This window comes from Physella acuta, unplaced genomic scaffold (genome assembly GCF_028476545.2).
Source record: "Physella acuta isolate Inbredline_101_S28 unplaced genomic scaffold, ASM2847654v3 ptg000205l, whole genome shotgun sequence".
NCBI classification, from domain to species: Eukaryota; Metazoa; Mollusca; class Gastropoda; family Physidae; genus Physella; species Physella acuta.
This window is the reverse complement of record NW_026731724.1, coordinates 490,723-515,615: the sequence shown is the minus strand read 5'-3', so window position 1 is coordinate 515,615 and position 24,893 is coordinate 490,723. Positions and strand designations below refer to the sequence as shown.

Below are 24,893 nucleotides of genomic sequence, written 5' to 3'. Positions count from 1 at the left end.
TGCTGGGCATGTGTTGGTACTGGGCATGTGTTGGTACTGGGCATGTCAATGATGTGTTGGTACTGGGCATGTCAATGATGTGTTGGTACTGGGCACGTGTTGGTATTGGGCATGTCAATGGTGTGTTGGTACTGGGCATGTCAGGGATGTGTTGGTATTGGGCATGTCAATGGTGTGTTGGTACTGGGCATGTCAATGATGTGTTGATACTGGGCATGTCAAAGATGTGTTGGTACTGGGCATGTCAATGATGTGTTGCTACTGGGCATGTGTTGGTACTGGGCATGTCAATGATGTGTTGGTACTGGGCATGTGTTGGTACTGGGCATGTCAATGATGTGTTGGTACTGGGCATGTGTTGGTACTGGGCATGTCAATGATGTGTTGGTACTGGGCATGTCAATGATGTGTTGATACTGGGCATGTCAAAGATGTGTTGGTACTGGGCATGTCAATGATGTGTTGGTAATGGGAATGTCAATGATGTGTTGGTAATGGGAATGTCTATGATGTGTTGGTACTGGGCATGTCAATGATGTGTTGGTACTGGGCATGTGTTGGACTGGGCATGTCAATGATGTGTTGGTACTGGGCATGTCAATGATGTGTTGGTACTGGGCATGTCAATGATGTGTTGCTACTGGGCATGTGTTGGTACTGGGCATGTCAATGATGTGTTGCTACTGGGCATGTCAATGATGTGTTGATACTGGGCATGTCAATGATGTGTTGGTACTGGGCATGTCAGGGATGTGTTGGTCCTGGGCATGTCAAAGATGTGTTGCTACTGGGCACGTGTTGGTACTGGGCATGTCAATGATGTGTTGCTACTGGGCACGTGTTGGTACTGGGCATGTCAATGATGTGTTGGTACTGGGCATGTCAATGATGTGTTGGTACTGGGCATGTCAGGGATGTGTTGGTCCTGGGCATGTCAAAGATGTGTTGCTACTGGGCACGTGTTGGTACTGGACATGTCAATGATGTGTTGGTACTGGGCATGTCAATGATGTGTTGCTACTGGGCATGTGTTGGTACTGGGCATGTCAATGATGTGTTGGTACTGGGCATGTGTTGGTACTGGGCATGTCAATAATGTGTTGCTACTGGGCATGTGTTGGTACTGGGCATGTCAATGATGTGTTGGTACTGGGCATGTCAATGATGCGTTGGTACTGGGCACGTGTTGGTACTGGGCATGTCAATGATGTGTTGGTACTGGGCATGTCAATGATGTGTTGCTACTGGGCATGTGTTGGTACTGGGCATGTCAATGATGTGTTGCTACTGGGCATGTGTTGGTACTGGGCATGTCAATGATGTGTTGGTACTGGGCATGTCAATGATGTGTTGGTACTGGGCATGCCAAAGATGTGTTGGTACTGGGCATGTCAATGATGTGTTGGTACTGGGCATGTCAATGATGTGATGTACTGGGCATGTCAGGGATGTGTTGGTACTGGGCATGTCAATGATGTGTTGGTACTGGGCACGTGTTGGTACTGGGCATGTCAATGATGTGATGTACTGGGCATGTCAGGGATGTGTTGGTACTGGGCATGTCAATGATGTGTTGGTACTGGGCACGTGTTGGTACTGGGCATGTCAATGATGTGTTGCTACTGGGCATGTGTTGGTACTGGGCATGTCAATGATGTGTTGGTACTGGGCACGTGTTGGTACTGGGCATGTCAATGATGTGTTGGTACTGGGCACGTGTTGGTACTGGGCATGTCAATGATGTGATGTACTGGGCATGTCAGGGATGTGTTGGTACTGGGCATGTCAATGATGTGTTGGTACTGGGCACGTGTTGGTACTGGGCATGTCAATGATGTGATGTACTGGGCATGTCAGGGAAGTGTTGGTACTGGGCATGTCAATGATGTGTTGGTACTGGGCACGTGTTGGTACTGGGCATGTCAATGATGTGTTGGTACTGGGCACGTGTTGGTACTGGACATGTCAATGATGTGTTGGTACTGGGCATGTCAATGATGTGTTGCTACTGGGCATGTGTTGGTACTGGGCATGTCAATGATGTGTTGGTACTGGGCATGTCAATGATGTGTTGATACTGGGCATGTCAAAGATGTGTTGGTACTGGGCATGTCAATGATGTGTTGGTAATGGGAATGTCAATGATGTGTTGGTAATGGGAATGTCTATGATGTGTTGGTACTGGGCATGTCAATGATGTGTTGGTACTGGGCATGTGTTGGTACTGGGCATGTCAATGATGTGTTGGTACTGGGCATGTCAATGATGTGTTGGTACTGGGCATGTCAATGATGTGTTGCTACTGGGCATGTGTTGGTACTGGGCATGTCAATGATGTGTTGGTACTGGGCATGTCAATGATGTGTTGATACTGGGCATGTCAAAGATGTGTTGGTACTGGGCATGTCAATGATGTGTTGGTACTGGGCATGTCAATGATGTGTTGCTACTGGGCATGTGTTGGTACTGGGCATGTCAATGATGTGTTGGTACTGGGCATGTCAATGATGTGTTGGTACTGGGCATGCCAAAGATGTGTTGGTACTGGGCATGTGTTGGTAGTGGGCATGTCAATGATGTGTTGGTACTGGGCATGTCAATGATGTGATGTACTGGGCATGTCAGGGATGTGTTGGTACTGGGCATGTCAATGATGTGTTGGTACTGGGCACGTGTTGGTACTGGGCATGTCAATGATGTGATGTACTGGGCATGTCAGGGATGTGTTGGTACTGGGCATGTCAATGATGTGTTGGTACTGGGCACGTGTTGGTACTGGGCATGTCAATGATGTGTTGGTACTGGGCATGTCAATGATGTGTTGCTACTGGGCATGTGTTGGTACTGGGCATGTCAATGATGTGTTGGTACTGGGCATGTCAATGATGTGTTGCTACTGGGCATGCCAAAGATGTGTTGGTACTGGGCACGTGTTGGTACTGGGCATGTGTTGGTACTGGACATGTCAATGATGTGTTGGTACTGGGCATGTGTTGGTACTGGACATGTCAATGATGTGTTGGTACTGGGCATGTCAATGATGTGTTGGTACTGGGCATGTCAATGATGTGTTGGTACTGGGCATGTCACTCTGTAAAGGATTTTGAAGACTTTATTTTATATAAAGATTTCTAAACAATATTTTTTTTTATATTTCTAAACAATATCATGTAGGTAGGTTTGTTTCAAGGCTTTGGTAATTGTTCTGTACTGATATTAAATTTTTAGATATTTTTAAAAATGTCACGGAGCAGGTAAGTTTTGTCATAGGTTTTGAAGGCGGCCATTATTAGGTAATTTTATTGTAGAATTTTTTAAAGATAATAAATTGCTAGGTTTCAATATGGTTCAAAATAGGGCCTCTTTTATCTTTATACAACAATTTACAAATAAAAGTAACCAAGGGCAGTAGCTAATAAGAGAATACATTTTGTAAATTTAATTTTTTACTTCCCTTAGACCGTGTAGAGGTAAGATTTTAAGACTATTTAATTATATCCCTTCTACGGTTTGCAAAATATATTTAGTTATCTTTCTTTGACCAAAAAAAAGTTGGGGGTGTTTTTAATTAATTTGAAACAAACATTTTATCAAAATAAAACTTAAAATTTAATTTTTTATATTAGTGACACTTGTGGCCTGTGGGTCTTAGTACTTTAAAATTTCAGTCCCTCAAATTGGCTTGTTAAACTACAAGGGAAGCAACTATGCTAAAACTCGTAACAAGGAAATAGATTAATGATTTGTTATGTTAATGTTTTAGATAAGGCGGTTTTATTTTTATTTATTCACGTAAAGATAAAAAATCATGATATGATTTTTTTTAATAATTTTACTACATTATACCTGGTATACTAGCCGAGCCTTACTAATTTCGTGTACCGAAAAATTATTTTTATTAAAAGAGACCCGATCCTAAATTGGATGCACGAACATCGAAAATTTATATGATTATTTCCCTTTAACAGAACAGTGTTATAATTACGCGAAACAATTAAAGCGAACATATTGGAAGAGCATGCCTTGACATATGTTTTATCATCATCTCCTGGTGGACATAGACTTGCCTTAACATTCAGCTGGTACTCTGGTACTGTACCAGCATGGCCCAGACAAGTCTGTGTTGAGTACTGCCGTCGATGGTTTTACTTCTGATTTATACCCAATCACTTAGGTGTGTACGTCGGGTTCATTCAATTTTAAAATTGGGTCATTGATGTCATACATAAGTTGGTGCTTGAATATGTTTAACTCTTAGTCCATTGTATTCTTTCAGTAAATATGGGTTAAAATTTCCCTAGATACTATTCTTTTTGAAAGTATTGTAAAATAACTGAAAAAAAAGTCATTAAAAAGTTTTAATAACAAGCATGTATGTGCTTATGCACTAAAAATGAGAAAATAAACGATTTCCTTTAAATGCACCACGTCTTAAATAACCAAAAAAGAAAAACATGGGTCGTTCGTTAAATTTTAGTATTTTAGTGAAGGTATTCGTGACACGGGCCTCTGGTATCTAGTGTGGACAAACCCGCGCCCCAAAAACTAAGACAGTAACAAGTGTCAATTTTATCCACATTGTTGATGTTGGTGTTAATACTAGAAATAATGTTGATACATGTTATGATACTAGCAGGAATGTTGATACATGTGCTAATATTGAATATAATGTGGGCAATATAATGGGAGGAATGTTGATGCACATGTTGATACTGGTAGGATGATTGAATAAAAAGTTCGTACCTGTGTGGAGATAAAAGTAATTTATTTAATATTGTATTTTACCTGACCAAATGATATATCACCCTACCTTTTTTTACATAATGAATATGTAGATTGTTCTAAACGATTGTAGTTAGCAGAAAACGTTAGAGTCTTTGGGACAGAAGATGAAATGAACAGATATGTGAATGTCAATGTTTACTTAAAGCCAAACAGTACATGTTGTCTTGTTTATGGAATGAAATGGCCTATTAACTAAATAACTAAATTTTAAACTGCTATAAATTGTGGGAGAAAGTAATTACTTCTTTATTATGCTTTAAATCATACATATTTAGTTCTAATACATATATTTTTGCGTTTCACTCAATAAGTATCTGCTGTACAAAAAGGCAAAATGTTTCTGCGTCCAATATAGTAACTCATAAAGATAAATTTTTAATAATCGGCATGTAGCGGGATAGCAGAGTTGACTGGGTGTTGGCTTGCTAGATCTAGTACTTCGCAGTGGTCGAGGTTCAAATCCCTAATTGTAACTTAATATTAAGGATGGTGCTAATATTAGGGTTAAAGCATTGTAGCGGGTAATAGAGAGATAGTAAACTATTCAGTGAAGATGTTTCATGGCAGTAGCAGTAAAGAATGCAGAGTTAAACGTAGTGGTGAATTATATTGTAGGGGGTTCAAGGTGTTCAGATATTTGCAGGTTAGCAATTTAGTGCAGTTTAGCGAGACTAAAAATACATATAGTGCAGTTGCCCAATACAGTACACAGTGCAGGTTAACCAGTACACAGCACAGCACCGGGTACTCGGCACAGCACAGCACCGGGTACTCGGCACAGCACCGGGTACTCGGCACAGCACCGGGTACTCGGCACAGCACCGGGTACTCGGCACAGCACCGGGTACTCGTAACAGCACCGGGTACTCGGCACAGCACAGCACAGGGTAATCAGGCACAGCACAGGGTACTCGGCACAGCACAGCACAGGGTACTCGGCACAGCACAGGGTACTCGGCACAGCACAGGGTACTCGGCACAGCACAGGGTACTCGGCACAGCACAGCACAGGGTACTCGGCACAGCACAGCACAGCACCGGGTACTCGGCACAGCACAGCACAGGGTACTCGGCACAGCACAGCACCGGGTACTCGGCACAGCACAGGGTACTCGGCACGGCACAGCACAGGGTACACAGCACAGCACAGGGTACTCGGCACAGTGCTAGTGGGAGTTTCATGGTTATCAAGTTTTTCAACTCATTGTTTTTTTAATAGGTAGCAAGTCTTTAGTAATTTAAAACCCAATAACCACAAAAGTAGAATGTTAATGTTGTGTTATGCAATTTTATTTCAGTCAAGTGTTTATTGAACAGAAATTTTGTAACTACAAGTTCTCAGTAACTTTTGTACAATTGTATCTGTTTAACTGTGCACATGTTCTGCTAGATGGGTATTCTGTCTGGTAGAGAAGTTATTTTGTGCCAATTGTCTTTGTTAGATGTTTTTTTTCTCTGGTGTCTAGAAAGTTTAGCTACTTGAATGAATATAGAAGCAGAGATATTTCTACATTATATAGGCAAATATCCATAAATGTACTCATGTCTAAGTTAATAATGGTGTACATACTTGTTTGATTGTGTTTGGTGTTGTTTGTAGTCATATGATTTATTACAGCAAACTACTGCTTGTTGTATCATGCATTCTTCAAGTAGAATTGATGGCTACATGAAACTGCAAAAATAATTGTCATTTGCATGTAAATGTTATGTAATCTAAATTAGTGTCAAACTGAATTGATGTATTTCATAATTTTTCGTCATTCAAGCTGGTTGTAAAACCTACACTTGGTTATATAGATGAACAGTTGTTTATCTGCTTCTGTAAAGGCAAGAATTATCTTTGAGTCATTATCATTATTTAGTATAATCACTGTAGGTGTTTAGTCACTGCGTTAATGTAGTGAATGTGGAAAACTAAGTACTTGTGTATTTAAATGGTTTCCCTATACTAATTGCAAAATACATTTTTTTATATTGAATAAATAATAAATTAAGGATCATCGCACCACCGCAGTAAAACATTTCTTGTACCACACCAGTAAAGAATTTCTTGTACCACATCAGTAAAGAATTTCTTGTCCTACACCAGTAAAGAATTTCTTGTACCACATCAGTAAAGAATTTCTTGTACCACACCAGTAAAGAATTTCTTGTACCACATCAGTAAAGAATTTCTTGTACCACACCAGTAAAGAATTTCTTGTACCACATCAGTAAAGAATTTCTTGTACCACATCAGTAAAGAATTTCTTGTACCACAACAGTAAAGAATTTCTTGTACCACACCAGTAAAGAATTTCTTGTACCACATCAGTAAAGAATTTCTTGTACCACACCAGTAAAGAAATTCTTGTACCACATCAGTAAAGAATTTCTTGTACCACACCAGTAAAGAACTTTTGGTTCCACATCCCACATGAGTAAAAAAATTCTTGTACCCACCAGTAAAGAATTTCTTGTACCACACCAGTAAAGAATTTTTGGACCCACATCCCACATGAGTAAAAAAATTCTTGTACCACATACATACAGTACAAACAGCGTCTCAAAAGGCTGGCAGTAAGTGACATTTGGAAAAAACAACAACTAAATACACTCTAGGAACACAAAAACAAATGAAACTGATTTTCCCATTAAAAAAAATACATTTAATGTCAATTCTCTCCCTCTAATCAGCCAATGTCAATTCTCTCCCTCTAATCAGCCATATCATTCTCTTTGTTATCATCTTCTCCTGTCACGTCGACATCTTCCTTTGTGCTGTCCGCGGCACTGTCGTCTAGCTGTGTGCTCTCATCTTTCGTCTCTTCTTCTTCCTCGTCCTCATCATCGTTCCCGTCACCATCATCCAGTAAAAATAAACGAATTCTCCTCTGTGACCGAAGCAGCTGGTGTAAAGAGGGGAAATAAGTTGTCAACAACTTTTTTGGAGCTGATCAAGTCAGTTACCTCCCTTATTTTAACGTACAATTAGACCAGGGGTTCCCAACCTTTTTTTTTTTACTCTAGAGCACATTCTAAAATATCGGTAGGGTGGCGGGCACCAACTATCTTAAATCGACAAACTCTATCCAGAGGCGTAGCGACCCTCCCCGTCACCCGGATACAAAACTTTCGATTTGCACCCCCCCCCCCCCCTCAAACTTTCGATTTCCATCCCCTTCAACCTTTCAATAATGTTTATGAAAAAAATTCTGTCTCTGTCGAATAGTGAGAGACGGGCACATACGAATCGTTCGGCGGGCGCCATGGCGCCCGCGGGCACGGAGTTGGGAACCCCTGAATTAGACACTAGCTATTTGTTGTTCTTTTATAATCGTATGATTTCAGTTTTAGAAACGTAAAATAAATCATTCTTAATGTAATTGGTGACTAAAACCAAAACGTGTGTTGGCGTGTTGTGCATTCATTAGGCAATTAGACTTAGTCAGCGTAGATACGTCATGCTACGGTGTAATTTAAACAGTACTCACGAAGAAAACCAATGGACAATTAATTAACCTCTACCTTGGACAATGTTCAGCCAAACCCAAACGTATTTTGTGTGGTAACCGTGGGCAAATGTTGCACATACAGTCACGAGAAGCTGGTAGTGTATAGGTGTGGGGCTTCTCTCTACTCTCTGTGGCTTCTCCCTCATCCCTACATGTCATCATCCTAATCCCTGAGTCTTCTCCCTGTGTCTTTACCTAATCCCTGTGTCTTCTCCCAAAACCCTGTGTCTTTAACTAATCCCTGAGTCTTCTCCCAAAACCCTGTGTCTTTAACTAATCCCTGAGTCTTCTCCCAAAACCCTGTGTCTTTAACTAATCCCTGAGTCTTCTCCCAAAACCCTGTGTCTTTAACTAATCCCTGAGTCTTCTCCCAAAACCCTGTGTCTTTAACTAATCCCTGAGTCTTCTCCCAAAACCCTGTGTCTTTAACTAATCCCTGAGTCTTCTCCCAAAACCCTGTGTCTTTAACTAATCCCTGAGTCTTCTCCCAAAACCCTGTGTCTTTAACTAATCCCTGAGTCTTCTCCCAAAACCCTGTGTCTTTAACTAATCCCTGAGTCTTCTCCCAAAACCCTGTGTCTTTAACTAATCCATGAGTCTTCTCCCAAAACCCTGTGTCTTTAACTAATCCATGAGTCTTCTCCCAAAACCCTGTGTCTTTAACTAATCCCTGAGTCTTCTCCCAAAACCCTGTGTCTTTAACTAATCCCTGAGTCTTCTCCCAAAACCCTGTGTCTTTACCTAATCCCTGAGTCTTCTACATGCTAATTTATGTGTCTTCACCCTACTTCTGTTTTTTTTTTCTAATCCATGTGACTTTTCCCAAATCCCTACATGTTTTCTACCCAAATCCCCGTTTATTATCTCCACATTGCATCCTTTCCCTAAATTTTTTTGGCTTTTTAAAGAAACGCGTTTACACGACATCGACTTCGTGAGGTTTCTGTTGCTCAACACACAATCAGACAACACGAGGTTAAACACACAATCAGACAACACGAGGTTAAACACACAATCAGACAACACGAGGTTAAACACACAATCAGACAACACGAGGTTAAACACACAATCAGACAACACGAGGTTAAACACACAATCAGACAACACGAGGTTAAACACACAATCAGACAACACGAGGTTAACACACAATCAGACAACACGAGGTTAAACACACAATCAGACAACACGAGGTTAAACACACAATCAGACAACACGAGGTTAAACACACAATCAGACAACACGAGGTTAAACACACAATCAGACAACACGAGGTTAAACACACAATCAGACAACACGAGGTTAAACACACAATCAGACAACACGAGGTTAAACACACAATCAGACAACACGAGGTTAAACACACAATCAGACAACACGAGGTTAAACACACAATCAGACAACACGAGGTTAAACACACAATCAGACAACACGAGGTTAAACACACAATCAGACAACACGAGGTTAAACACACAATCAGACAACACGAGGTTAAACACACAATCAGACAACACGAGGTTAAACACACAATCAGACAACACGAGGTTAAACACACAATCAGACAACACGAGGTTAACACACAATCAGACAACACGAGGTTAAACACACAATCAGACAACACGAGGTTAAACACACAATCAGACAACACGAGGTTAAACACACAATCAGACAACACGAGGTTAAACACACAATCAGACAACACGAGGTTAAACACACAATCAGACAACATGAGGTCAAACACACAGACAAGAAGGAGAAGACGGGGTTAAACACACAATCAGTCAACACGAGGTTAAACACACAGACAACATGAGGTTAAACACACAATCAGACAACACGAGGTTAAACACACAATCAGTCAACACGAGGTTAAACACACAATCAGACAACATGAGGTCAAACACACAGACAAGAAGGAGAAGACGGGGTTAAACACACAATCAGTCAACACGAGGTTAAACACACAATCAGTCAACACGAGGTTAAACACACAATCAGACAACATGAGGTCAAACACACAGACAAGAAGGAGAAGACGGGGTTAAACACACAATCAGTCAACACGAGGTTAAACACACAATCAGTCAACACGAGGTTAAACACACAATCAGACAACATGAGGTCAAACACACAGACAAGAAGGAGAAGACGGGGTTAAACACACAAACAGACAACACGAGGTTAAACACACAGACAACATGAGGTTAAACACACAAACAGGCAACACGAGGTTAAACACACAAACAGACAACACGGGGTTAAACACACAAACAGACAACACGAGGTTAAATGCACAATCAGACAAGAAGGGGAAGACAGGGTTAAACAGACAAACAGACAACACGAGGTTAAACACACAAACAGACAACACGGGGTTAAACTCACAAACAGACAACACGGGGTTAAACACACAATCAGACAAGACAAGGTTCCCTCCCTACCATTGAAGCTGTAGTTCTGAGACCTCCCACAGCGATGGAGTGACCCACCGCATTACTTTGATAGTTGACGCCAGCTTTAGACAGCAGCGGTCCAACATCCACCGTCTCTCTGGGGATAGAAATATCAGGGTCTGGGTGAGAAACAGCTTATGTATGGTCTGTAAACGGTTTTGTATGACAATCGCCACATTATTACGAAGGTCTGTAAAATGTTTCTTTCAGATATTTTTAGGGGGGGGGGGGCACATAAACTTTCGCGGGTGTGGGCTAAAATTTCAAGGGGGGGGGGGTAGGCGGACACTGGTTGAAGTATATACTGTATATATAATTTCTATTTTGTTTGAGGGTTGGGGGGCGGTAGACCTTCTAAGGGGGGGGGGGGGTGGCACCGTCTTCCAACCGGTAGACAGGAACTGAAAGAAACTCTGGGTCTGTATGAGAGTCAACATATTCTTGATACTACCGCCTCCCAGCGCGTGACTAGGAGGAATTAGGGTGGGGACATAAGGGGCATTAACTCTCAATGGCTGGCAATGGGATAAAAGCGAGTTGTTGGTGTTTGGCGAAGTTGTCGAGACACCAATCTGGTCTGACATGACATTTGCATGATGCTCTGAACTCTGGCATTTTTTCTCGTGTGGAGGATCACGTCAGAGGGCTTTGGTGATCAGAGGTGGTACTTCAAGGTAACCAGACAGGCAGAAAGTATCGGATACTTCAAGGTAACCAGACAGGCAGAAAGTACCTGATACTTCAAGGTAACCAGACAGGCAGAAAGTACCTGATACTTCAAGGTAACCAGACAGGCAGAAAGTACCTGATACTTCAAGGTAACCAGACAGGCAGAAAGTACCTGATACTTCAAGGTAACCAGACAGGCAGAAAGTACCTGATACTTCAAGGTAACCAGACAGGCAGAAAGTACCTGATACTTCAAGGTAACCAGACAGGCAGAAAGTACCTGATACTTCAAGGTAACCAGACAGGCAGAAAGTACCTGATACTTCAAGGTAACCAGACAGGCAGAAAGTACCTGATACTTCAAGGTAACCAGACAGGCAGAAAGTACCTGATACTTCAAGGTAACCAGACAGGCCGAAATTATCTGATACTTCAAGGTAACCACAGGCAGAAATCATCTGATACTTCAAGGTAACCAGACAGGCAGAAAGTATCTGATACTTCAAGGTAACCAGACAGGCCGAAAGTATCGGATACTTCAAGGTAACCAGACAGGCAGAAAGTATCTGATACTTCAAGGTAACCAGACAGGCAGAAATTATCTGGTACTTCACGGTAACCACACAGGCAGAAGTTATACATACAATAAAATGACATCATTGATTCTAGAGTAAACATAGAATTAAAAATCTACTGCAGAAAACAATAAATAATAATTATGACGTCATCATACTTGATAATAACAACACTAAAATTACCACCTAAATTATTTGTCGAATCTTAAAAGTGGTCTGCATGCAGTTTCTTTCAGACATCTCTTCGGGGAAGAGGTTAAGGTGGTGATTTTTGTTTTGGTTTAGACTTTTAGAGAAAAAGACAACACTATCAACCTATCGGTTGATATCAACGGGACATTTATCTAGTTTTAAAATATTGCAATATTTTGCCATGAGAGAGATTGGATGAAGAGATAGTGAGCCGTCCATAAATCGTGCTCACTCTCTCGACCGTTGCCGGTATAATCCAAATGGAATGCTAAACAAAATGTAGGTGCTTACATCGGCTGCAGGAGCTATTGAAAGAAAAGCAGAGGCGCCCCACTAATGGATGATTATGGGGTTTTCTCTCCTAGGTGGGTTCTTGTCCCCATCAATTATGTACATACACATGTGTAGCTGGGGGATGGGTGAGGGGTGAATAAGACAGAAAACAGTTCCCATTGTGTTTGTAGAACGAGTAGGCCTCCATCCCACTCTGAGGGGGTGGGGGAGGCGGTAGATGTGTTCAGGATGTGATGAAAGATACTCTGGCCCTTTCACTATCTGGGTCATCAAATCCTGTTCAACATTCTGCTTGCATTCCTGTAGGACAAGACGATCATCTTCCTGTAGGACAAGACGATCATCTTCCTGTAGGACTAGACGATCATCTTCCTGTAGGACTAGACAACCATCTTCCTGTAGGACTAGACAACCATTTTCCTGTAGGACTAGACAACCATTTTCCTGTAGGACTAGACAACCATCTTCCTGTAGGACTAGACGATCATCTTCCTGTAGGACTAGACAACCATCTTCCTGTAGGACTAGACAACCATTTTCCTGTAGGACTAGACAACCATTTTCCTGTAGGACTAGACAACCATCTTCCTGTAGGACTAGACGATCATCTTCCTGTAGGACTAGACAACCATCTTCCTGTAGGACTAGACAACCATTTTCCTGTAGGACTAGACAACCATCTTCCTGTAGGACTAGACGACCATCTTCCTGTAGGACTAGACGATCATCTTCATGTAGGACTAGACGATCATCTTCCTGTAGGACTAGACAACCATTTTCCTGTAGGACTAGACAACCATCTTCCTGTAGGACTAGACGATCATCTTCCTGTAGGACTAGACAACCATTTTCCTGTAGGACTAGACAACCATCTTCCTGTAGGACTAGACAACCATCTTCATATAGGACTAGACAACCATCTTTCTGTAGGAATAGACAACCATCTTCCTGTAGGACTAGACAACCATATTCCTGTAGGACTAGACAACCATCTTTCTGTAGGACTAGACAACCATCTTCCTGTAGGACTAGACAACCATCCTCCTGTAGGACTAGACAACCATCTTCCTGTTGGACTAGACAACCGCCTTCCTGTAGGACTAGACAACCATCTTCCTGTAGGACTAGACAACCATCTTCATGTAGGACTAGACAACCATCTTCCTGTCTGATCAGACAACCATCTTCCTGTAGGACTAGACAACCATATTCCAGTAGGACTAGACAACCATCTTCCTGTAGGACTAGACAACCATCTTCCTGTAGGACTAGACAACCATCTTCCTGTAGGACTAGACAACCATCTTCCTGTGGGACTAGTGACCATCTTCCTGTAGGACTAGTGACCATCTTCCTGTAGGACTAGACAACCATCTTCCTGTAGGACTAGACAACCATCTTCCTGTAGGACTAGTGACCATCTTCCTGTAGGACTAGACAACCATCTTTCTGTAGGAATAGACAACCATCTTCCTGTAGGACTAGACAACCATATTCCCGTAGGACTAGACAACCATCTTCCTGTAGGACTAGACAACCATCTTCCTGTAGGACTAGACAACCATCCTCCTGTAGGACTAGACAACCGCCTTCCTGTAGGACTAGACAACCATCTTCCTGTAGGACTAGACAACCATCTTCATGTAGGACTAGACAACCATCTTCCTGTCTGATCAGACAACCATCTTCCTGTAGGACAAGACAACCATATTCCAGTAGGACTAGACAACCATCTTCCTGTAGGACTAGACAACCATCTTCCTGTAGGACTAGACAACCATCTTCCTGTAGGACTAGACAACCATCTTCCTGTAAGACTAGTGACCATCTTCCTGTAGGACTAGACGATCATCTTCCTGTAGGACTAGACAACCATCTTCCTGTAGGACTAGACAACCATCTTCCTGTAGGACTAGACAACCATCTTCCTGTAGGACTAGACAACCATTTTCCTGTAGGACTAGACAACCATCTTCCTGTAGGACTAGACAACGATCTTCCTGTAGGACTAGACAACCATCTTCCTGTAGGACTAGACAACCATCTTCCTGTAGGACTAGACAACCATCTTCCTGTAGGACTAGACAACCATCTTCCTGTATAACTAGACAAACATCTTCCTGTAAGACTAGACAACCATCTTCCTGTAGGACTAGACAACCATCTTCCTGTAGAGCTAGTGACCATCTTCCTGTAGGACTAGACAACCATCTTCCTGTAGGACTAGACAACCATCCTCCTGTTGGACTAGACAACCGCCTTCCTGTAGGACTAGACAACCATCTTCCTGTAGGACTAGACAACCATCTTCATGTAGGACTAGACAACCATCTTCCTGTCTGATCAGACAACCATCTTCCTGTAGGACTAGACAACCATATTCCAGTAGGACTAGACAACCATCTTCCTGTAGGACTAGACAACCATCTTCCTGTAGGACTAGACAACCATCTTCCTGTAGGACTAGACAACCATCTTCCTGTAGGACTAGACAACCATCTTCCTGTAGGACTAGTGACCATCTTCCTGTAGGACTAGACGATCATCTTCCTGTAGGACTAGACAACCATCTTCCTGTAGGACTAGACAACCATCTTCCTGTAGGACTAGACAACCATCTTCCTGTAGGACTAGACAACCATCTTCCTGTAGGACTAGACGACCATCTTCCTGTAGAGCTAGTGGCCATCTTCATGTAGGACTAGACAACCATCTTCCTGTAGGACTAGACAACCATCTTCCTGTAGGACTAGACAACCATCTTCCTGTAGGACTAGACAACCATCTTCCTGTAGGACTAGACGACCATCTTCCTGTAGAGCTAGTGGCCATCTTCCCATTCACAAGCTCTTAACATTTCACGGGATGCACAAAGCATATCCGCTAATGGCGACCTGTTGACAATGGCCTGAACTGACCACTGGTCAGTAGATGCTCCAAATAAAGGTCCGGTGTTTTGTCCCCACGGCCGGAGAGGTCAGTTGGGGTCGACACTAATGTCCGGCCAAGGTAAAAGGACCCGGATCTTCGCATTGTGTCTCCAACAGCGGGGGATCCTCTATGTTTGAAACCGGTGAACAATTGGGTCAGGCAAAGTGACCAGTGTCCACTATAGCCTGTGACCACTACCATTGAGTGACTCACGCCATTGCCTTTGATTAGAGCTGGCCAGAGCCCTGAATGAATGCTGTCTCCGGGTCACCTAGGCGGGACATCTCCCCTGACCTCAACTGTCCGGCCAGGGGAGTAGAGGTCAAGGGAGGATCCTCTGGCCAGCCCAAGGACAACAGATACATCCCAGATGTCTTATGACCTATGGCCGCGGCACTGCCCATCTTCTCTTGACTGGTGACTGGACAATGTCCCACGTGATCGATGGCCTTCACGCGACATGTGCCTCGTCCCTGTCCCAACGCCATGTGTTGGCCCAGAAACACAATCCTCAATACATTCATTGCTTGCACGTCCATTCACCCAGGCTAGCTGAGTCGACGTATTATCAAAATTCATTAAAGTTTCAGTTTTCACAAATTTTTATTTTTTAAACCATTAATTTTCTTTCATAGAAAATAATTCTAACATTTTTAGGTATGTGAAGTTTGAAGAAATTGACCACGGTCAGAACATTTTTACAAATCAAAAACAGCTGGATGACTGGTCCGCTCTTTAGCACCATGTGGCCAAGTTTACCCGTGGCCATATTTACATGTGGCCATCTTTACCTATGGCCATCTTTATCTGTGGTCATCTCACCTTGTGGCCATTTTTTCATGTGGCCATATATATATATATATATATATATATATATATATATATATATATATATATATATATATTCTCTGTAAGTAGCGAGTGCGAGCTAAATCAACATCGATGCGTGCTACTCGATAGACAATAGTTTTTTTCTCAATATGTCTTGTCACGTAAGGGTGTTACTTTAACACTGCCCAACTATTAACTACGATATTTTCTTCAGGGAATACATAGGTTTATCTACACTTTTTCCTTTACCCAATGACTGGAAGGCCATGTACCCAGTGATGCCGGTTTAACATCAGCCCTCACACAGTGGGTCCGCTAGCTCAGGCGGGTGGCTGTGGTATGGCGCTTGTGTTTAGAGGACAGAAGGAGTGAGGTCGTTCACCTCTAGGTGCAGCTTGACGAACATCAAAGGTATAAATCTTTCCAGGGATCCCTCTACAACACCAGCCACACCTTTATCACGTTGTCACAGATTTACAGAAATCATTCGATAGATGGGCTACCATACATCAACATCAGCGCAAACCTCACATATATTATTTAATAATTAAACGGGAGAGCAACCAGCGTTGTAGATTTCAACAACACTATAGATGGATTGATTAGAACAACGATAGGCGTCAGTGAAGGCTCTCTCCCATCCTTTACGATATCTACCCAGAAACGATCAGGACTGACGTCTTGGAAGATCAATCGGATGGATTATCTACTAACCAACGATTCGCTGATGATATAGATGCCATTGCAGGCAGTGAAGGCGAGCTGCAGACTCCTGTGGATCTCATACAGAGATCATATAACTAATAAAGTCAGGGTAATGATCACTAATAAGTTGGCTCACGAACAAACAGCCGATTCAAAACATTATTGCGCCAAGAGGGAGAAGAAGGGGAAGGCAAGGGCGTTACTGGATGACATCAAAGATTGGACGCGGATGACCGTCTCAGAACTCATCAGATCGGCAGGTCCGAGATGGATGGCGGAGACATACAAGGTCAGCTGTGGTGCCCCAACGACCCCAATAAAGGTTAAGACACTAAGCAATGATGATGATAACATTCCCAACATAGACTAAAGTTGCCATGGAAACAGGAATACTTACACGTGCATGTCGGGATTGAAGTGGATGTGTTGAGCACGGGTGAACTGTGCAGCCGGGAGCAGGGCTAGTGGGAGCTGGAGCAGCAGAGCCGTGTCCTCCTCGTGCTCCTCCTGCAGTAGTAGCGTCAGGGTCTGGCTGTTGAACACGGCCACGTCTACAAACATGTGTCTCTCACACGGCCTGCAAATACAAACATGTGTCTCTCACACGGCCTGCAAATACAAACATGTGTCTCTCACACGGCCTGCAAATACAAACATGTGTCTCTCACACGGCCTGCAAATACAAACATGTGTCTCTCACACGGCCACGTCTACAAACATGTGTCTCTCACACGGCCTGCAAATACAAACATGTGTCTCTCACACGGCCTGCAAATACAAACATGTGTCTCTCACACGGTCTGCAAATACAAACATGTGTCTCTCACACGGCCTGCAAATATTGAGTCTACAAACATGTGTCTCTCACACGGCCTGCAAATACAAACATGTGTCTCTCAAACGGCCTGCAAATAGAAAGTCTACAAACATGTGTCTCTCACACGGCCTACAAATACAAACATGTGTCTCTCACACGGCCTACAAATACAAACATGTGTCTCTCACACGGCCTGCAAATACAAACGTGTGTCTCTCACACGGCCTACAAATACAAACATGTGTCTCTCACACGGCCTGCAAATACAAACCTGTGTCTCTCACACGGCCTGCAAATACAAACATGTGTCTCTCACACGGCCTGCAAATACAAACATGTGTCTCTCACACGGCCTGCAAATACAAACATGTGTCTCTCACACGGCCTGCAAATACAAACCAAAGTCTACAAACATGTGTCTCTCACACGGCCTGCAAATACAAACATGTGTCTCTCACACGGCCTGCAAATAGAAAGTCTACAAACATGTGTCTCTCACACGGCCTGCAAATACAAACATGTGTCTCTCACACGGTCTGCAAATACAAACATGTGTCTCTCATACGACCTGCAAATACAAACCTGTGTCTCTCACACGGCCTGCAAATACAAACATGTGTCTCTCACACGGCCTGCAAATACAAACATGTGTCTCTCACACGGTCTGCAAATACAAACATGTGTCTCTCACACGGCCTGCAAATACAAACATGTGTCTCTCACACGGTCTGCAAATACAAACATGTGTCTCTCACACGGCCTGCAAATACAAACATGTGTCTCTCACACGGCCTGCAAATACAAACATGTGTCTCTCACACGGTCTGCAAATACAAACATGTGTCTCTCACACGGCCTGCAAATAGAAAGTCTACAAACATGTGTCTCTCACACGGCCTGCAAATACAAACATGTGTCTCTCACACGGCCTGCAAATAGAAAGTCTACAAACATGTGTCTCTCACACGGCCTACAAATACAAACATGTGTCTCTCACACGGCCTGCAAATACAAACATGTGTCTCTCACACGGCCTGCAAATAGAAAGTCTACAAACATGTGTCTCTCACACGGCCTACAAATACAAACATGTGTCTCTCACACGGCCTGCAAATACAAATATGTGTCTCACACGGCCTACAAATACAAACATGTGTCTCTCACACGGTCTGCAAATACAAACATGTGTCTCTCACACGGCCTGCAAATACAAAAATGTGTCTCTCACACGGCCTGTAAATACAAACATGTGTCTCTCACACGGTCTGCAAATACAAACATGTGTCTCTCACACGGCCTGCAAATAGAAAGTCTACAAACATGTGTCTCTCACACGGCCTGCAAATGCAAACATGTGTCTCTCACACGGCCTGCAAATAGAAAGTCTACAAACATGTGTCTCTCACACGGCCTGCAAATAGAAAGTCTACAAACATGTGTCTCTCACACGGCCTGCAAATAGAAAGTCTACAAACATGTGTCTCTCACACGGCCTGCAAATACAAACATGTGTCTCTCACACGGCCTGCAAATAGAAAGTCTACAAACATGTGTCTCTCACACGGCCTGCAAATACAAACATGTGTCTCTCACACGGTCTGTAAATACAAACCTGTGTCTCTCACACGGCCTACAAATACAAACATGTGTCTCTCACACGGCCTGCAAATAGAAAGTCTACAAACATGTGTCTCTCACACGGCCTGCAAATACAAACCTGTGTCTCTCACACGGCCTACAAATACAAACATGTGTCTCTCACACGGCCTGCAAATAGAAAGTCTACAAACATGTGTCTCTCACACGGCCTGCAAATAGAAAGTCTACAAACATGTGTCTCTCACACGGCCTGCAAATACAAACCTGTGTCTCTCACACGGCCTACAAATACAAACATGTGTCTCTCACACGGCCTGCAAATAGAAAGTCTACAAACATGTGTCTCTCACACGGCCTGCAAATACAAACATGTGTCTCTCACACGGCCTGCAAACAAACATGTGTCTCTCATACGACCTGCAAATACAAACCTGTGTCTCTCACACGGCCTGCAAATACAAACATGTATCTCTCACACGGCCTGCAAATACAAACATGTGTCTCTCACACGGCCTGCAAATACAAACATGTGTCTCTCACACGGCCTGCAAATACAAACATGTGTCTCTCACACGGCCTGCAAATACAAACATGTGTCTCTCACACGGCCTGCAAATACAAACATGTGTCTCTCACACGGCCTGCAAATACAAACATGTGTCTCTCACACGGCCTGCAAATACAAACATGTGTCTCTCACACGGTCTGCAAATACAAACATGTGTCTCTCACACGGCCTGCAAATAGAAAGTCTACAAACATGTGTCTCTCACACGGCCTGCAAATACAAACATGTGTCTCTCACACGGCCTGCAAATACAAACATGTGTCTCTCACACGGTCTGCAAATAGAAACATGTGTCTCTCACACGGTCTGCAAATAGAAACACATGCACACACTTATTAGCATTGGTTTACCCGAAGTGTGTCCAATCTCTCCTTATTTGCGCTATTATATTTCTTTTTTTTTCTATAGTTCGGCATTCAAATTGGTATTGTTTTTTTTTCATCTGATGTTTAATTCGTTAATAAAACTCGGCATTTTCTTGTTATTAGTTTGTGTTACTCTCCGTGTCTCAGAACATAGAGGAGAATCTTTTTCACATTTTCGAATTTTGGAAAGCGTGGACAGTGCAGGTTGTGTTGAGATCTGTATTTCAGGTACACAAATCTACCTGTGACTCAGGTACACAAATCTACCTGTGGCTCAGGTAAACAAATCTACCTGTGACTCAGGTACACAAATCTACCTGTGACTCAGGTAAACAAATCTACCTGTGGCTCAGGTACACAAATCTACCCGTGACTCAGGTACACAAATCTACCCGTGACTCAGGTACACAAATCTACCTGTGACTCAGGTACACAAATCTACCTGTGACTCAGGTAAACAAATCTACCTGTGACTCACGTAAACAAATCTACCTGTAGGGAATGCAACAGCAACAACGGATACACCTGTTTCCCCAAATTGTATATTTGCCATGTTTGTACCCACCTACCCCCACCCCCGGGCAGGTCGCGCAACCCGTAACGGGCCCGACTTATCAGTAGCAGCCCGCCAATGTGGGCCCCAGCAAACAACAGCTCCTACCAATCTTAGCCACGTTTTTGCTGCAGCACATTCTATTCGCGTGCAGGCGACCATACGATGGGCGTCGTTCTCCAACCACGCGACCTGCCCCATTTGCATTTTGAGCCGTTCATTTAAATACAGCTGGCGCTATTACGTAGGGGTCACGTGTGCTAGGTATTTAAATAAGAATGTCTACATAGGTTTTTTCAACTGAAATATTTTCCATTCTTTTATTGTTTGCTTAAGATAGAATTTCTTTTCACGAGCCACTAGTCTGTTAGATTACTGTACGCCAGCTGTTATTTGGCAACAAAAAGACATTTTTAGAAGATTTAGTTTTCATATTATCCAGGCTTATGTTACTGATTCTGTCGCTATTTAAAACTTTATAGGTTTTTTTTTTTTTAAATTCTATCTTATATTACCAGATTATGTGAAAAGTTGATATTCTTATAGTTATTATGTAAGGTTTTTAAAAGCGATTAGTAATATTCTGTAAAGTTATGATTGTAATGTCGAGTAACATGACTGTAACGTCTCGTAACATGATTGTAATCTCCAGTAACATGACTGTAATGTAATATGATGATCTATATTGCCATGATTTTAGGGATGCCCCTCAACAGAAGTGTTTTGTAATTTCCAAATCAGTGATATTTTATATACTGTAATATTCGACATCGTGACGTCCTATAACATATTGTTGTATAACAAGACACCGTGATGTCCTATATGATGTTGTTGTATAACATGATATCCTACACCTCAATGTATTACAACCAACAAGTTTTACCGTACGCTCTAATCCTACAGGTCGCCTACCACCGTAATTTTCACGACACGATTTCCCGCTTAAAACATTTAGTTTGACTTCAAACTGTATTCAGTAGTACACGAGAGTACAGTGCGTCAGTTAGAAATGTAGGCCAAATTCAAGCTTTTAGAGAATATATATATATATATATATATATATATATATATATATATATATATATATATATATATATATATATATATATATATAAACAACTGAATACACGGCAGCACATTCGTATATACTTACAAAAATACATGCATGAATGATTACATACATACATACATACATACATACATACATACATCGTACATACATACATACGCACATAAGTAAAATTGAGCGTGCATGTATACAAACACATAAATACACACTTTCATACATACATATACCTTTAGGCAATATTTGGCATTAAAAAAAATGATCTCCTCTTGTCTGATTTAAAGATATGAAGTTTGTACTGGCCTAGTTAGATAATAAATGGCAGATGTTTTATAATCCCCCCCCCCCCCCAATCCCCTCACACCTTCCCGCTGTGCTCCCCAATATCACATTAATTGTTCTATTACCATCAAGCTCGCCGTCTTAGTGGTGAAACTCGTCTCATCTTCTCGGACATTTGAAAAGAAAGCGCGCGTCACGTCATGCAGCAAGGTGCAGACATACGTGCACGCGAGGCCAATGACGCGTTCTGCATGACAGGGCACCGGATCTAGCAATCTAGGTCAGATGGGAGGAAGTAGCGTGTAGAATACATACAATACAGGTATAACACGACCAGAACACACACACAGCGGCGTCAATGTGTACATTTGAGGCAGTGTCACTCTTCTAATTACACTATCAGAGTCTGGTTCGGGTGGGGTTAAACATGCCACCCCCACCCCCCACACACACCCAATACTCGGGTATTAGTAGAATAACTTGGCTGGTAGTTAATTAACCCCCTCCTTCGAAGCCGGCAGTTAACCAATTATTCCACGCCGGCAGTTAACCAATTATTTTAAGCCGTTATTTAACCATTTATTTCAAGCCGGAAGTTAACCACCTACGTCAAGCCGGCAGTTAACCACCTACGTCAAGCCGGCAGTTAACCACCTACGTCAAGCCGGCAGTTAACCACCTACATCAAGCCGGCAGTTAACCACCTACATCAAGCCGGCAGTTAACCACCTACGTCAAGCCGGCAGTTAACCACCTGCGGCAAGCCGGCAGTTAACCACCTACATCAAGCCGGCAGTTAACCACCTACGTCAAGCCGGCAGTTAACCACCTGCGGCAAGCCGGCAGTTAACCACCTACATCAAGCCGGCAGTTAACCACCTACGTCAAGCCGGCAGTTAACCACCTACGTCAGGCCGGCAGTTAACCACCTACGTCAGGCCGGCAGTTAACCACCTACGTCAAGCCGGCAGCTAACCACCTACGTCAAGCCGGCAGTTAACCACCTACGTCAAGCCGGCAGTTAACCACCTACGTCAAGCCGGCAGTTAACCACCTACGTCAAGCCGGCAGTTAACCACCTACGTCAAGCCGGCAGTTAACCACCTACGTCAAGCCGGCAGTTAACCACCTACGTCAAGCCGGCAGTTAACCACCTACGTCAAGCCGGCAGTTAACCACCTACGTCAAGCCGGCAGTTAACCACCTACATCAAGCCGGCAGTTAACCACCTACATCAAGCCGGCAGTTAACCACCTACATCAAGCCGGCAGTTAACCACCTACATCAAGCCGGCAGTTAACCACCTACGTCAAGCCGGCAGTTAACCACCTACATCAAGCCGGCAGTTAACCACCTACATCAAGCCGGCAGTTAACCACCTACATCAAGCCGGCAGTTAACCACCGCCCCACCAGGAGACAGACGCCCATGTATCATGCATCACATCAATAGGTCGACACGGTGACAGTCTGACATAGACGGACCAATTAATTATCGCGGTAACAAAAGCGGAGATGGGGGGGGGGGGGACACGACATCTTAGCACAAACAAGATTTAGCGAATCTTTGATAAGATTTATGGATGAATAAATCATCGTCGGGGGCGAGATCAAACCACTTCCCTGTGTGGGTGTGGGTGTTTGTATGTGTGTGTGTGTGCGTGCTGCGACACGGCTACAGACACAAGTTAATTACGTCATCCATTAAGTACAAACTACTGGCCTGCTGTCAATTAGGATGCGGCGTGAATCACGTGACCACAGGTAGAGGCTGCGACAGGTGAGATCAAATGAACCGTTCAGGGCTGTTTGTTTCATGTCTAGCTATCGATTGAACACTTCCAGCAGCTATACGAGGTTTCATGCTGACATGGTGGGTTACTGATGTGTTTCATCTGGTCATCTGCTAGTCACTTGATGGGATGTGTGACATAAAGATGCGAGTATGGTCGGTAGATAAGTGGACATATAGATGCATGTTTGCTCGCTAGATAGGTAGACAATTAGTACATGTTTGATTGGTTGGTGTGCAAAAAGTTTGACCAGCTGATTGATGTAAAAAATGTGTATGTGTTGCTTTCATTGCTTTAAATTTGAGAGATGTAGAACCGTTGATCGTTACGAAAGGTGCACGCCATCACACCGTCATCTACTCACGACCACATTCGGATATAACACCATCATCACAGTACCCATCAAAACATAGACGGCAAGATTTGAACCCTAGACGGCGAAATTAAACGTATAGCGGCAATGTAACACTCCTAAAAGATAAGATTTGAAACAGGGGTGATCAGATGTTAGCCCGTAGCGGCAAGATGTTAGCCCGTAGCGGCAAGATGTAAGCCCGTAGCGGCAAGATGTAAGCCCGTAGCGGCAAGATTAGACTCCGAGACGGCAAGTTTTGAGTCATTCAAGGCAAGATAGGTGCCATGTACGGCTACATCTATCGATATATTAAAATGGACAAACATGCTACATTGTCTGGTCAGTTTTAACAAGAATTATCTTTAAAAAGTACATTTTAACGCGATATTATATTTTAAAAATTGACGATGAAACGTTAGTTTTTGAAGGCATTGTACCGTTTCAACATGCTATTGTCTGAAGAGAAAAGCCAACAAAAAGAGAGAAGGGACGAGCATTGAAGAGATGATTGGAGAGCACAAACAGCCAGAGTAAGGCGACACGTGTCCATTAGTCCCAGCGTTTCCC

The 24,893-nt window shown here is 43.0% G+C and overlaps 2 protein-coding genes across 8 annotated transcripts in view; both read right to left on the bottom strand.

Annotated features, from left to right (window-relative positions):
• Positions 1-5,503: 5,503 nt before the first annotated feature.
• Positions 5,504-6,430, bottom strand: LOC131937264 (keratin-associated protein 10-3-like). Its single transcript, XM_059294551.1, has 2 exons — positions 6,402-6,430; positions 5,504-5,951 (listed from the first exon to the last, which is right to left on the bottom strand). The coding sequence occupies exons 1-2, from the start codon at positions 6,428-6,430 to the stop codon at positions 5,504-5,506; spliced, it is 477 nt and encodes a 158-aa protein (XP_059150534.1).
• A 1,044-nt stretch (positions 6,431-7,474) lies between these two features.
• LOC131937268 (anaphase-promoting complex subunit 4) overlaps positions 7,475-24,893 on the bottom strand; it is a 106,793-nt gene continuing 89,374 nt past the window's right edge. For all 7 annotated transcript variants that reach the window (XM_059294561.1, XM_059294554.1, XM_059294560.1 and 4 more), the window contains exons 24-26: positions 17,327-17,506; positions 10,721-10,829; positions 7,475-7,676 (exon numbers count right to left, since the gene is read on the bottom strand). In XM_059294561.1, the coding sequence (XP_059150544.1) occupies positions 7,485-7,676; positions 10,721-10,829; positions 17,327-17,506 (481 nt within the window). In that variant the 3' untranslated portion in view covers positions 7,475-7,484. The remainder of the gene's footprint in view (positions 7,677-10,720; positions 10,830-17,326; positions 17,507-24,893) is intronic.

Bases quoted from the DNA above. Each gene is read 5' to 3' on its own strand.
- LOC131937264 (XM_059294551.1), bottom strand. From the start codon at position 6,430: ATGCATGATACAACAAGCAGTAGTTTGCT. The intron at 5,952-6,401 runs GTAATAAATCAT...AACTCCCACTAG, and splicing joins ACAACAAGCAGTAGTTTGCT to CACTGTGCCGAGTACCCTGT.